The sequence below is a fragment of the Eptesicus fuscus genome, chromosome 2, assembly GCF_027574615.1.
Source record: "Eptesicus fuscus isolate TK198812 chromosome 2, DD_ASM_mEF_20220401, whole genome shotgun sequence".
NCBI lineage: Eukaryota > Metazoa > Chordata > Mammalia > Chiroptera > Vespertilionidae > Eptesicus > Eptesicus fuscus.
Genome location: NC_072474.1, coordinates 8960096 through 8975504, shown reverse-complemented (window position 1 = coordinate 8975504; position 15409 = coordinate 8960096). Strand labels below are relative to the sequence as shown.

At 42.1% G+C, this 15409-nt stretch overlaps 1 protein-coding gene across 2 annotated transcripts in view; it reads left to right on the top strand.

Moving 5' to 3' along the window:
- The window catches only part of FANCM (FA complementation group M), a 78267-nt gene that overhangs the window by 51596 nt on the left and 11262 nt on the right, over window positions 1-15409 (top strand). For both annotated transcript variants that reach the window (XM_054725425.1, XM_054725420.1), the window contains 4 exons: window positions 4164-4255; window positions 4354-4422; window positions 11742-11870; window positions 13876-14032. In XM_054725425.1, the coding sequence (XP_054581400.1) occupies window positions 4164-4255; window positions 4354-4422; window positions 11742-11870; window positions 13876-14032 (447 nt within the window). The remainder of the gene's footprint in view (window positions 1-4163; window positions 4256-4353; window positions 4423-11741; window positions 11871-13875; window positions 14033-15409) is intronic.

Below are 15409 nucleotides of genomic sequence, written 5' to 3'. Positions count from 1 at the left end.
TCAGGATCAGCTGCTTCCTGCACAGCCCCCACTGGGGATTGAGCCCGCAACCCAGGCATGTGCACTGACCAGGAATCGAACCAGTGACCTCTTGGTTCCTGGATCAACATTCAACCACTGAGCCACACTGGCTGTGTTTGTTTTTTATTGCTGTGTAACAGATTACGCCCCGAAATTTAGTGGATTAAAATAAACATTCATCTCACAGTTTCTATAGTTTAGGAATTCAAGAGTTTCTTAATTGGGTGGTTCTAGCGTAGGATTTCTCATGAGGTTATAATCAAGATTTCACCTGTGGTTGCAGCTATCTGAAGTCTTGACTGGGCATGGATACTCTGCTTTCAAGAGGGGTTATTCAATGTGGGGAGGGGAGATAGAGGCACATAGGAATCTCTATTCCATAGCAACTCTAAAATCCAACAGCAGTGGGATTAGAAGTTCTTTGATTAAGATTCAAAGCCTGGTAATAACTCTCCATGGTTCTTTGTTCTCTGGATGCTTGGTAGGATCCTTTTTCACAGACAGCACCTGTGGAGTTTTCTCAGCATACTTTCTTTTAGTAAAAATTTGGGAATCCAAAGCCCTCTTTTTATTTTGTCCTATCTCTGCCACTTTTAGTTGTAGCTGGCTGTGTTTCTTCCCATATAATTCTCACAAATGTTTGCATTTCTTATTGGGATTCATTCCATTAGACACTAGCTTGCCCACAAATCCTTTGGAGCTAAGTGTTCTACCTTGGGCTTCTGCTGAGATGTCTAGAGATAGTTCTTTAATCTTAGGAGGTCTATCTGAGAGCATCTGTGATAAACATTCCAAAGTATTTAGAGGGCTTTTTTCTCTGGCTGAATGGTACTCTGAGGCACCACCTGTGATCTTCCATAGGTCTTAAAGCGTATGCAGTTATACCCTCAGCTGCATCTGAACAGTGTTTTCCTGGCAATCCTCTAAATGATATCTTTGCCTGGAAGATTTCTTAGTTTAACATGGCTTGCCAGCTCAAGAATTTTCAAAAGCCAGCAAGTTTGTTTCACATTTAATAGTTCTTTCTTTAGCTTATTTCTCTCCTCTTCCAATTTACTTTAATAGCAAGAAGCACAGATGATACCTTAAACATTTTATCTAGAAATTTCCTTAGCTAGATCACCTCATTCATTAGGTACATTTTCTACCTTCTGTGTTACTGAAAGGTTACTAAACTTTCTGGCATTACATAAAGGATTCTCTTCCCTCCATTTTCCAATAAGATTTTCCTTACTTTAACCTCTCCCACGTAGCCATTGAGCTTCCTAGAAATTGTTCCTACAAACAATCCCTTTGAGTCTCTTTAAGCTTTCACCAAAATTCTCCTCAAAAGTTCTTTCAAGTTTCTGCCCCTAATCTAGTTCTAAAGTTCCTTACATTGTTTAGTTATTTGGTATGGCAATTCACTGTTTCCAGGTATTGCAATCTGTATTATTTCTCTACTGCTGCATAACAAATTATCCTCCTCCTCCCAATTTAATGGCTTATAACAACAAACATATTTCTGTAGACCAGAAATCAAGAGTGGCTTAGTGAGTGGTTTTGGCTCAGGATATTTCATGGAGTTGCAATCAAGACGTTGGTCCGGGATGGAGTTATCTGAAGGCTTGGATAAGCTTGGAGGATCACATTGCTCTTGGTGGGAGGCCTTGGTTTCTTACCACACAGGCCTCTCCATAGGAGTTTCTCTTAAAATACGTTTTTATTGATTTCAGAGAGGAAGGGAGAGGGAGAGAGAGATGGAAACATCATTGATGAGAGAGAATCATTGCTTGGCTGCCTCCTGCATGCCCCCTACTAGGGATCGAGCCCACAACCTGGGCAAGTGCCCTTGACTGGAATCGAATCCAGTACCCTTCAGTCTGCAGGCCGACACTCTATCCACTAAGTCAAACCGCTAGGCTGAGTAGGATTTTTTTAAACTATGTTTTTAGAGAGAGAGGGAGGGAGATAGAGAAACATCAGTGTGAGAGAGAAACATCGAATGGCTACCTCCCACATGCACTCCCACCAGGGATCAAACCCAAAACCTGGGTATGAGCCCTGACTGGGAATTGAACCATCAAGCTTTTGGTCCACAGGATGACGCTCAACAACTGAGTCAGGGCCATAGAATTTATTCTCATATTCTTACTATAGGCCTGGTGCACGGATTCATGCACATTGAAAGGAAATTAATTAGAAAGTGGCCGGTGGGGCGGGACTGGGCAAGATGGGCCGGACACGCCCTGATGCCAACCTCCCATGGTCCCTCCCCAGCCAGCTGCACCTGGGGTGGCGTCGGGGCTCGAAGGCGTCTGCAGAGTGAGCAGGATGCCTCTGGCAGGTGGGGTCCCTTGGCCTGGCCTGTGGGGATTGGGCTGAAACCGGCAGTCTGACATCCCCGGAGGGGTCTCGGAGTGTGAGAGGGTACTTTGCAAAGTTGCTGTTGCTCGGCAGCTCCTGTGTTGAGCGTCTGCCAACTGGTGGTCATTGTGCATCATAGCTACCAGTCAGACAGATGTTTAGGCTTTTATATATATAGATAATGTAGCATTCCTCCAGAGTGAGTGATACATAGAGCAAGGATGAGGTTGCAATCACTTTTATGACCTAGATTCTAAAGTAAGGCACTTTCATTTTCATTATATTCTTTTGTTAGAAGCAAGTGACTAAGTCTGCCCTACACTTAAGGGGAGAGGGATTCTGACTCTCCTCTTGAAGGGGAGACATATCAAATACTTTATGAATGTATCTTAAAACAACAATAAGGGTCTTACAGTAGGTTTCATAAAGACACAAAGAAGTGTCTTCAATCAAAATTTTATGAAAAGACAGACTTAAAGCTTTTGTTTAAGTACCTGAATATTTGAAGCATCTATTTCATACATGAGAGTTGTTTTTTTTAGTTGATTTCCGAGAGGAAGGGAGAAGGATAGAGAGATAGAAACATCAATAATGAGAGAGAATCATTGATCAGCTGCCTCCTGCACGCCCCCTTCTGGGGATCGAACCCACAACCCGGGCATGTGTCCTTGGCTGGAATTAGACCTGGGACTCTTCATTCCGCAGGCTGATGCTCTATCAACTCAGCCAAACTGGCTAGGGCTGTTTTTTGTTTTTTAAAAAAAATATATTTTATTGATTTTTTTTATAGAGAGGAAGGAGAGGGATAGAGAGTTAGAAACATCGATGAGAGAGAAACATCGATCAGCTGCTTCCTGCACACTCCCCACTGGGGATGTGCCCACAACCGAGGTACATGCCCTTGACCGGAATCGAACCTGGGACCCTTCAGTCCGCAGGCTGACGCTCTATCCACTGAGCCAAACCAGTTAGGGCTGTTTTTTGTTTTTTAGTTACATTTTGCTGATATCTTACCAATGTTTAATTTCATGCTTGTGCACAAAAGCATATGAATATGTACATATATATGCTATATACATACATAAAAGGTCTTTATATATATTGTTTTATAGCTTGCATTTCCTTGCTTTATCTTGTTCAACTAGAAAGAGAATAAGATAAAAAAGACAGGAAGATTATCATAGATTTTAGAGATGAATTCTAAAACCATTGACTAAAAGAATTATGTTTTATACTCTTCTGGCCTCTTTTCAGTTATATTTTTTAAAAAATGAACCTGAGTCAAATATGTTTATTAGCAAGAGTTATCTTCTCTTGCCCTAACCGGTTTGGCTCAGTGGATAGAGCGTTGGCCTGCGGCCTGAAAGGTCCCAGGTTTGATTCCGGTCAAGGGCATGTACCTTGGTTGCGGGCACATCCCCAGTAGGGGGTGTGCAGGGGGCAGCTGATCGATGTTTCTCTACCATCGATGTTTCTGACTCTCTATCCCTCTCCCTTCCTCTCTGTAAAAAATCAATAAAATATATATTTTTAAAATTTAGAAAAAAGTTATCTCTTAATTTTCTTACTGGTACTGTTTTATTTATTTATTTATTTGTTTGTTTATTTGTTTATTTATTTATTTATTTATTCGGTCTCTTCTCAGCTGATTTTTTTTTTTGGCCAAACTTCGTAAAGCTATCTTTTTTGAGAGTGACAGAAACAATTCTTATTTACCCATCAATAAAATAGATAGTTGTCGTTGGATAAACTTAAATCTATTGACCAGATTCATTATTTTTAAATAAATTTTATAGATGAACAATTAACAAGCAATGAAAGTGAAGGTGATGAGATTTTCCAAAGAAAGAGTAAAAAAGCAAAAGGAAATGCTTTAGAATCCCCAGAGGTGAGTAATTCAGTAATTACAATAATGTGACCATATAAAGGCTTTTTCTTTCTCCTTATGTCTTTTTATTATTTTTACCTTTTACTTTATTTATCTAGGATCAGAAATATAGTGAAAATGATTCTCCGCTTCATGCTGTAAAAAAGCGCAGGGTTCCTCCAAAGAAAGTAAGTATGTAAACAGATGATGTATTATAGATAATGCAAAGTAATTCAATTAAAATAAATATTACAAAAATAACGTGTATAGGTGAACATAGGTACATATGATCTTACAGGAATGTAGTTAGCAGGAAAATGGATAATAAATACTATTATTAGAATTTCTATTTTAATTTTATACTTGTTTTAAAAACTATTTCTACTTTTGTCAACACATCTTAGCAATTCAGCAGATGTTCATTAAATACTGTGTATCTACAATGCGCGATGCTGGAGATACTACAGGCAGTCCTCGGGTTACGTCGAACATCCGTTCTACGGCGCAGCGCACTCACATGGAGCACATACAGTAATGAAGTGAAACAGTAAAAACAAATTAAAAGAAAGATAACAATTCCTGACCTTTACTTGTGGTATATAAATAATAAAAAACATAAAGCACATATGTACATACGTCGAAATGACGGAACTTTTTTTTTTTTTATAAATACTGTAAATGGGAGATGGTGATGTAATGACATAACCACAAAACAACGTGCGTCGAGTCCATTGTAACCCAAGGACTGCCTGTATAATGATTATATCCTGGAACTGTCTTAAGTCACCTACAATCTATTAGGAGAGGAAGATAAGTAAATGGATAATTTTAATATAATCTTTTAAGTCGAATAATAAGAAAAGATAACCCCTCAGACTTTGTGAATTCTGGCAAGCTTCTTGAAGTTAAAACCTTATTAAATCTTAAAGCATATGTGGCCTTAGGCAAGAGAAGGAAGAAGGGAAGGCATTGTCAACAGAGCTTGAAGAATGACACACATCTGGAAACAGCATCTCTTTATTAACTAGACTGTACTGCAAAGAGTGCCAGGAAGTGAAAACGGAGAAAAATCTGGATCCGTTTTTACGATTCTTTCATTTGCTTGCTGAATGGGTTTGAAAGGAGGAAAAGGAGTCCAGTATGACTCTGGTGTTTGGCTTGGGCTCTTTGGTAAAGTGTCATAAACCTAGAGACTAGAAAGAATTGAGTTTAGTGTGGAATATGTTTGAGTTTGAGGTTTTTTGTTTGATAGTGAAGTGTCTGTGTCTGGCAAGCATTGGCGACTATGAATATGAAGTTTAGGTAGGAGGCAGGTCTTATAGCTAATGATACTCATTTGTCATCAGTTTATAGCTGGTAACTAAATTTTGAGATTAGATAATCTTGTGTATTTTAATTCGCTAATGAAATCTAGGATACTTTGTGCAAAATTAATTAAAAATACAATCAGTTCATATTAATTTTTATACTTAGATAAAACAAGAAAAGTCACTTTTATACTTATATAAAATAAGAAAAAGTTTTGACTTATGAGAAATGAATTAAATCATTGATAATGTAATGAACCCATTTTAAACTAAAATTATTCCTGTTATTTGAAATGTTATTGATAAACTTTTTTTTGAGTTTTTTGATTGGTTTTCTGTTAGTCTGTAAAAGATACAGTGATAGGCCTCCCTAGTCAGAATTTGTTTTTCTTATAGTAGTTCTTTGGTTTGAAAGGACTCCTGTATGTTTGGTCTGATTTTGATACCTGTATTTGTAGACTTAACTAGAGGCCCAGTGCATGAAATTCATGCATAGGTGGGGTCCCTAGGCCTGGCTGGCGATCAGGGCTGATCAGGTTCCCTGCCTCCCCACCTCCTCCTTCCCTCGCCACCCATGTCCACCGCCACCCACCCTCGGTTCCCTGTCCCAGCCCCGGATTGGGTGATTGGGACCTGCAGGCCAGGGGGAAGGACTGGGCAGTTGGCCAGCAGGCCCCAATCAGGCAATCGGGGCCTGCTAGCCGGGGGGAGGGGCCAACTGCCACTGTGGCAGGCAGGCAGCAGACCGATCAGGGCCTGCATCAGAGGGGAGAGACCTGGGAGGTTGGCAGCTGGTCCCGAGGAGGGAGCTGGCCCTTGGCCCCCCTGGGAAAGGGGCCACATCCGCTGCCACCCACCCCCGGTTCCTCGTCCCAGCCTGGGGATCCTGCCGGCCAGGGGGAGGGCCCGGGAGGTTGGCTGGCAGGCCCTATCAGCGATCAGGGCTTGTGGGCTGGGGGCAGCTCCTGCATTGAGTGTCTTCCCCCTGGTGGTCAGTGCATGTCATAGCGACCCGTCATTCCGGTCATCATCCGTCATAACGGTAGCTTAGGCTTTTATATATATACTAGAGGCCCAGTGCATGATTGAATCATGCACGTGTAGGGTCCCCTACATGCTTTTGCTTTCGATCGCGGGGGAGCTGGGGGCCTGTCCGCTGGTGCACCAGGCCTTTCAGAAGCCTCCGGTGCGACGAAGGCTTCTGAAAGGCCTGGTGCCGGAGCAGACAGGCACCCAGCTCCCCCGCTTTTGATGGTCTGCGGTAGGACGTGGGCTCGCTGCCCCAGAGGCCCCTTCTGTGCCGCAGCACAGCCATGGCGCAGATGCTGAGCTCGAGCCGCCGCTGGCAACGCAAGCTCAGCGTCCCACTGGCCCAATCGGCCACCCCGAGTCCCGCCCCCCCACGCCTCCTGGCCAATCGCGGGCATAGCGAAAGTACGGTCAATTTGCATATTTGTCTATTATTAGGTAGGATAGATTATATTTTGTGAAGTCTTCAGGATCTTCTAAAGGAAACAAGTTTTCATCAAATACATTTGATGTAATTGAATGAATATTATACTAGTATTACATATACAGACAGTCCTTGGGTTATGTCGGACTCGACATACGTCGTTTAGTGATTATGTTGCCGTCTCCTATTTATTTATAAAAAAAAAAAAGTTTCGTCATTTCGATGTATGTACATATGTGTTTTATGTTTTTTATTATTTACTAGAGGCCCAGTGCACGAAATTCGTGCGTGGGGGGGGGTCATCCCTCAGCCCAGTCTGCACCCTCTCCAATGTGGGATTCCTCTCACAATCCAGGACTGCTGGCTCCCAACTGCTCGCCTGTCTGCCTGCCTGATTGCTCCTAACCGCTTCTGCCTGCCAGCCTGATCACCCCCTAACCCAGTGATGGTGAACCTATGACACATGTGTCAGCACTGACACTCGTAGCCATTTCTTTTTTTTTTTTTTTTTAATATATTTTATTGATTTTTTTACAGAGAGGAAGAGAGAGGGATAGAGAGTTAGAAACATCGATGATAGAGAGACATCGATCAGCTGCCTCTTGCACAACCCCTACTGGGGATGTGCCCGCAACCAAGGTACATGCCCCTGACCGGAATCGAACCTGGGACCCTTCAGTCCGCAGGCCGACGCTCTATCCACTGAGCCAAACCGGTTTCGGCAACGTGTAGCCATTTCTGATGACACGCGGCTGCTGAGGCGGCCGCATGCTGAGGATGAAACATTTGCTGCTCCTGAGGATGAAACAATAACTCCAAGACTCTAGTCGCAAATGTTTCATCCTCCCCTATTAGACACTCTGTGCTGGAGGTCTGTAGGCCAAAACAACAGAAGTCTGGCACAGAGCGTCTAGTTCTGGGACTTCCGGTTAAGCCGGGATCTTTGCCCTCACTTCCGCCGGCAGAGCAGGGAGCAGCGGAACACAGCGGGGGATGCATCTCTGGGGGCCCTGCCATTACCAGTAACCAAATAACAGTTAACCACAGCAACCATTATCTACTGTTCTGGGGTGTCATGGATTTCTAATCCATCATTACTGAGATAAGTGTGGGGGAGGCTGGGAGAGGCGAGGGTTTGTGGCGTGCTATGGGTGCCGTTTCCCGCCATTAGAAATAGCGGCAGCCATTTTAATTCACATAAGGAACACCATCTTGCTCCATAGTGCAGACTCCATTTCACCACTATTACTGTTGTGCATCCTTGTTAACCCCTATTTCTGCTTATTAACCCTGCCCTTTCCTAAAAGACAGTTCTATGCACCATTTTGTGGTTAGTTAGGCTAGTTAACCCCTAATTGCCTGCAGGCCTAACAAGCTATCTATAATTCTATCTTCTGTCACTGCCCCCCTGATGGAGAAGCCAAAAAATAAAAAACTAAGGTTAAGTAAAGGAAGTGGTAGTAACAGTGGCCGACCCTTTCAAGAGACATGGACCGAGATGTATGGCTTTACAGAAAAAAATGGCAGATCATTTTGCGTTCTATGTACTGAAACGGTAGTAAGCAGAACATGGAATATAAATAGACATTTTGAAACTAATCATTCCCAGCTCTTGGAAAAAAGTGAGGATGAAAGGAAGGAATACATTTCCAGGCAGCTACACCTTTATAAGAGCCAATCTAATTCCATCCTTAAATTTATGAAAGGCTCTACAAATTTAACATCTGCAAGTTTGAGCATTGCTCACTCTATAGCTCAGCATGGAAAAGCGCTCAGTGAGGGAGAATTTATTAAAGAAACTCTCCTAAGATGTGCACCAGTTCTATTTCACGATATGCAGAATAAAGATGCAATTATTAAGAGAATATCTGAGTTACCACTCAGTAGAAATATCATAAAAGACCGAATAATGAGACTGAACACAAACGTACAACATCAATTAAAGAGAGACATAAGGAAGTGTAAATATTTTTCGATCTCTCTTGATGAAACTACTGATGTCACATCACATGCTCAGTTGGCCATTATTGGTCGATACTCTGATGGTCTCCCAATGAGAGAAGAGTTGATAAAGTTAGTATCAGTGTCAACAAGTAAATCAGGAAGCGAAATATGTAAGGTTGTTATATTTTGTCACAAATATTTCATTTTTATTGAAAATCATTTTTATTTCACATTATTATTGTCACAAACATTTCGTGACCTAAGCATTGATATCTCTAAAGTTGTGTCAGTGACAACAGATGGGGCACCAAATATGGTGGGGGGAAAAGTAAGATTTGTCAAATTGTTTACAGAAGCTATTGGACATCCGATTGTGCCTTTTCATTGTATCATCCATCAGGAGGCTTTTATGTGCCAAGGCAGGATTCACCGACTTAAATGACTTAATGTCAGTTGTTACAAAAATAGTTAATTTAATAGCTGCTTGCCCCCTTCACAAGCGAGAATTTTCGGCACTTTTACTGGAGGTTGATTCCACCTACAGTGGACTGCTGATGTACAATAATGTAAGATGGCTGAGCCGAGGCAAAGTTCTTGAGCGCTTTGTGGAGTGCTTTGAAGAAATTAAGGTATTTCTTGATGATAAGGATCTGGGAAACTTTCCTCAGCTTAATGATGATAAGTGGTCAACACCCTGATGTTTTTTACAGATCTCTCTGTTCATATTAATGAACTGAACTTAAAGTTACAAGGTTTTGGCAAAAGTATTGACGTTATGTTTGGATACATAAAAGCTTTTGAAAGTAAAAGCTTTTGAAAGTATCCTGATGTAGTAGTCTACAGTAGTTTGGAATTAAATGGTTTCCAATGGATGCAAATTGATGATTTGGAGATGCAACTTGCAGAATTTCAAGACAGTATCTGGGCTCAGGTGTTTGTCGACTTGAGGTCAAAGCTTGAGAATCTGGAAAGGTGCCGCTTGGAGAATCAAGAGGAGTGCCACTACGAACAGGAAATTTGGAGTTCCTGGAACCGACTACCAGACACTTTTAGCACCCTGAAAAATATAGCAATGGCTTTACTCACAATTTTTCCCTCTACATACTTTTGTGAGGCCTTATTCTCAGCATTAAATAATATCAAAACCAACAAAAGAAACAGATAGACAGATGAAGTTAGTAGTGCTTGCTTGGGCCTGAAGTGTACAAAATACCAACCTTCAATTGAAGATTTAGCCAATGAAATTCAGCAACAAAAAAGTCACTAATAGGCAGGTTAGTTAAAGAATTCCCCCTCCCCCTCACTTATCTTAGTTCACGGCACCCCACACAAGCTAAATAATATCAAGACCAACAAAAGAAACTGACTGATGGATGAACAAAGAAGTCACTAAGCAGGTAAGTTAAATATTTAGTTTTTGGTTTATTAAATACAATTATATATAAAAATTATACATTTATGTTATTTAAACTATAAATATCGCGAAATAATGTTTTTTCCTCAAAGTGACACACTACACCAGTTATACTCAGTTTTTTGGCGAAGTTTGACACACCAAGCTCAAAAGGTTGCCCATCACTGCCCTAACCAATCCCCTGCCAGCCTGATAGATGCCTAACTGCTCCCCTGCCAGCCCGATTGCCCCTAACTGCCCTCCCCTGCAGGCCTGGTCGCCCCTAACTGCCCTCCCCTGCAGGCCTGGTCTCCCACAACTGCCCTCCCCTGCAGGCCTGGTTGCCCCCAACTGCCCTCCCCTGCTGGCCCAGTAACCCCTAACTGCCCCCCCTTGCCAACATGGTCGCCCCCAACTGCCCTCCCCTGCAGGCCTGGTCACCCCTAACTGTCCTCCCCTGCAGGCCTGGTCACCTCCAACTGTCCTCCCCGGCAGGCCTGGGCACCCCTAACTGCCCTCCCCTGCTGGCCTGGTTGCCCCCAACTGCCCTCCCTTGCAGGCCTGGCCCCCCCCCTAACTGCCCTCCCCTGCAGGCCTGGTTCCCCCCAAATGTCCTCTCCTGCAGGCCTGGTCCCCCCAACTGCCCTCCCCTGCCAGCCCGGTCACCCCTAAGTGCCCTCTCCTGCCGGCCTGGTTGCCCTAACTTTTGTCCCCTGCAAGCCTGGTCCCCCCTCCCCCCCAACTGCCCTTCCCTGCAGGCCTGGTCCCCCCCAACTGTTCTCCTCTGCAGGCCCGGTCACCCCTAACTGCCCTCCCATGCAGGCTTGATTGTCCCCAACTGCTCTCCCTTGCAGGCTTGGTCCCTTCCAACTGCCCTCCCCTGCTGGCCTGAACGCCCACAACTGCCCTCCCCTGCCAGCCATCTTGTGGCAGCCATCTTGTGTCCACATGGGGGCGGCCATCTTGTGTGTTGGAGTGACAGTCAATTTGCATATTACTCTTTTATTAGATAGGATTTACCACAAGTAAAGGTCAGGAATTGTTGTCTTTATTTTAAATTTTATTTACTATTTCACTTCATATGCTCCATGTCAGTGACATAGGTGCTTATGTAGGTGGGTTCCGACTTAAGGCGAAAATCATGTTACGTCGCACTGTAGGAACGGATCTCCGTCGTAACCCGAGGACCTACTGTATTGCCTAATTTAGTATTTTAGTACTTATCAATTCTTAAGTATTATGTATTTATAACAGGGCTCTAGGTTGTGAGAATATTTTATTTTTTCTAACAAGAAAATGTTAGGCCAACTTTAAAAAATAAAATAAAAGCAACATCCCTTGAAATTAGGAAATTAAGATATAATAATCCAATTATATTTCTTATGCAATAATTTTATTGAATCATTATAGTTAGAATTGTCATCTAGTGATGAAAGTGAAGATTTTCCTGACCAACACCCACAACTAGAAGACTTCAAGGGTTGTAACATGAATTCCAAAAGAAGCACCAAAGTCCAAAAGAGACAGAGTCATCTGAAGGTAAACATTTTTAAATTTGTTATACTATACCAGGGCCCACTGCATGAATTCATGCACCTTGAAAGGAACTGTGGGCCGTGAGGCTGCGGTAGGCACAGCGGCGGGTCTCGACCCATCCTCCGCACCCCTGCCCAGCCCCTCCCGCCGTGGCCCCCGGTCCACTGTCTGCCAGCAGCCCCACTCCTGCTGCCGCCACTCAGCGCTGATGGCACCAGCCCCGTTTGTACCTGCTGATGGAGCACAGCGATTGGGGTCGGCGCCAGCAGCGGGTGCCAGCGGGGCCAGCGCCGTCAGTGGCTGCGAGCGGCGGCTGCTGCCCTGATTGCCCCTCAGGAGTAAGTGGAGAAGCCCTCAGGGGCAATCAGGGCCAGCAGCTGCCACTCGCACCTGCTGATGGCGCCGAGTGATTCATACTGGCGCCGGACACTGGCAGCAGGTGCAAGAGGTGGCTCTGGCGCCGGCTGCGGATATGAGCGGGACTAGCGCTGCCAGTGGGTGTGAGTGAGGCTGGCACCAGCAGCAGGTGCAAGCACCGGGCGGGACTGGGGTGTGCGGGAGCAAATAATTTTCAGAGGCTCACCCTGATGACAGTGAACAGCGCCCTGCCTTGGTCTGGTGCCCCTGCTCACCTGCTCCACCATCTCGCCGCGGCCAATGCCCTCCATGTTCTGCACACACCCCTGGTGGTCAGCACATGTCATAGCAACTGGTTGTTCTGCCATTGGGTCTATTTGCATATTAGCCTTTTATTATATAGGATATGTATTTAAAGAACATTAGATTTTATACAGAAGTAGACTTCTCTCTATAATTTATTTTTTTAACCCTTACCTGAGGATCTATATTTTTAAAATATATTTTTATTGATTTTAAAGAGGAAAGGAGAGGGATGAGAGAGAACGATGGAGCCCGTAATCTGGGCATGTGCCCTGACCAGGAATTGAATCATGACCTCCTGGTTCATAGGTTGATCCTCAACCACTGAGCCATGCTGGCTGGGCCTGAGGATAATTTTTCCATTGATTTTTAGAGAGAATGGGAAAGGAGAGGGTGAGAGGGAGAGAGGAACATCAGTGTTGAGAGAGATACATCTATTGGTTATCTTTTGCACACCCCCAACGGGCTGGCATCAAACCTATAACCCAGGTATGTGTCCTTGACCAGAATTGAACCCGAAACCCTTTGGTACACAGGCCAATGCTGTAACCACTGAGCCATGCCAGTCAGGGCTCTATAATTTCTCTATAGAAAGAAATCCCAAAGTAAAAAAATATTTTTACTCTGCTTTTACTTTTTTAATTGGAATTAAAATCTCAATTCCAATTAAAGTATTTTTGTGTTTTTAAACTATCTTGCAGTGTTGAGTTGAGTGACTAAATGAAGAAACTAGTATGTTGAAAATTTAAGAATCAAATTGAAGAAAATCTGAGACAGAACTTTGAGTTTTAGAGTACTTGCTGTTTTTTTTTTTAAATTTTATTTTATTTATTGATTTTGAGTAAGAGAGGAAGAGAAACATTGATTTGTTTTTCCACTTATTTATGCACTCGTTGGTTGACTCTTGTATATGCCCTGACTGGGGTCAAACCTGCAATCTTGGCATATTGGGATAACGTGCTAAACAATCACATATATTGTTTTTCTTATCTCTATCCAATATTTAAATCCTTGGAAAATAATTCTTAGCACCTTTTTTTTCTGATCAGTCCTTTTGTGGCAAAAATTAAAATAACGGTAAGACCCGTTGGGGAACTTTATGCTTATTAATAAAAGAAAAACATTCAATAAGCTGAAATGCTGACTTGTACTTATTTTACTTATAAGAATTATCAGGAGAAATTTAAATAGCTATGCTACTTTATCAAGTCTTCTTGCAGTTTTCTATTTTTATTTTTTGTCTTAAAAAGCATTGGGAAGAAATTAATTTTCCAGAAGTATTTCCAATTATTTAAGGAAAGTAAATGATTTCCTCATCAGTATCATCTTGTTTTCTAATTTGTCTTAGCTTGTAGCTAGGAAGTTTTTAGATGATCAAGCAGAACTTTCCCAAGAAGATGCAGAATGTGTTTCATCAGATGAAAATGATGATTCTGAAAATGAAAAAGATTCCTCATTACTTGACTTCTTAAATGATGAGACTCAACTTTCACAGGCCATAAATGGTAAATGTTGCTTCTTTTTCTTTTAATTTTCAATGCTTTTAATGTAGTTGTAGTTAAATATTTATTACTTTTCAAATAATCTTGACTTTAAAGGGAATTAAATTTGGTATGACTGAAATATTTGGTCATTTTCATTCAAATTCTATAATATTTGCTTTATTTTAGATTTAGTTATTTATAGGCTTTTCCTAATTTGATTATTTATCTCCAGAGCAACCTGGCTGACCCAGTGTCAGATGTTTATATAACAAGTATGTAGTTCCTATTGTGTCTAGTACTATGTAACATTCTTGAGGGAGCTATATCAGTGAACAAAATGGACAAAAATCTCTGCCTTTTAACGTTTGAATGGAAGGAGACAAACATTATAAGATGAAAAATTTATAGAGAAATGAAAAAATGAAGTTGAGGATTTGCAGGGGTTTGGAGGATTAATACTGGACAAGCTGTAATTTTATATAAGGTATGGAGGGTAGACCTCATTGAGAAGGTGATACTTCATCAAACTCCAGAGAAGATGAAGAGGTTAGCAATATGGATTGTGCAAATCAGCTGAGGCACAAAGCTCACTTTGTTAAATTTGCCAAGGAGGGGAGATGTACTTTTAGTAAATACTCTCTCCAAACAGTGCTGAAGCAGGTCTTATACACAGTACATTAAAAGAAGATGGGGGAAAAAAAAAGAAGATTCAGATGGGCTATAACTGAAATGAGAAAGAGTCTGTTGGGCTTTTCAGTGTTTTGATCTTCTACAGATCTCTTGCCACTTATTCTGCTCTTGCAATTCATGATATAATTTAAGACAGCAAAGTTTCCCAAGGTCCATGCCTTTATTTTATTAATCACTTTTTAAAATTGATTTTATCTAATTAATTTATTTATTTTAAATATATTTTTATTGATTTTAGATAGAGGAAGGGAGAAGAGATAAAAACATCAATGATGAGAGAATCATTGATCAGCTGCCTCCTGCATGCCCCCTACTGGGGATTAAGCCTACTATCTGGGCTTGTGCCCTGACTGGGAATTGAACTGTGACCTCCTGGTTCATGGGTTGACACTCAACCACTGGGCAACACCGGCCAGGCTTAAATTGATTTTAGAGAGAGAGATAGAGAGACATTGATTTGTTGTTCCACTTACTTATACAATTGGTTGTTTCTTCTATGTGTCCTGACCAGAGATTGAACCCACAACCTTGGTGAATTGGCACTATGCTCTAACCAACTGAGCTACCCTGCCAGTACAGTTCTTATCTTTAAAGGAAAAAGGCCTTAAAGACAAAGTTTTCAGTGCTATGTCATTGATACTGATATGATTTACAGAATAAGGTTTCTTGGTATTATACTTGATACATATTAACAGAAGTGGCTATTGC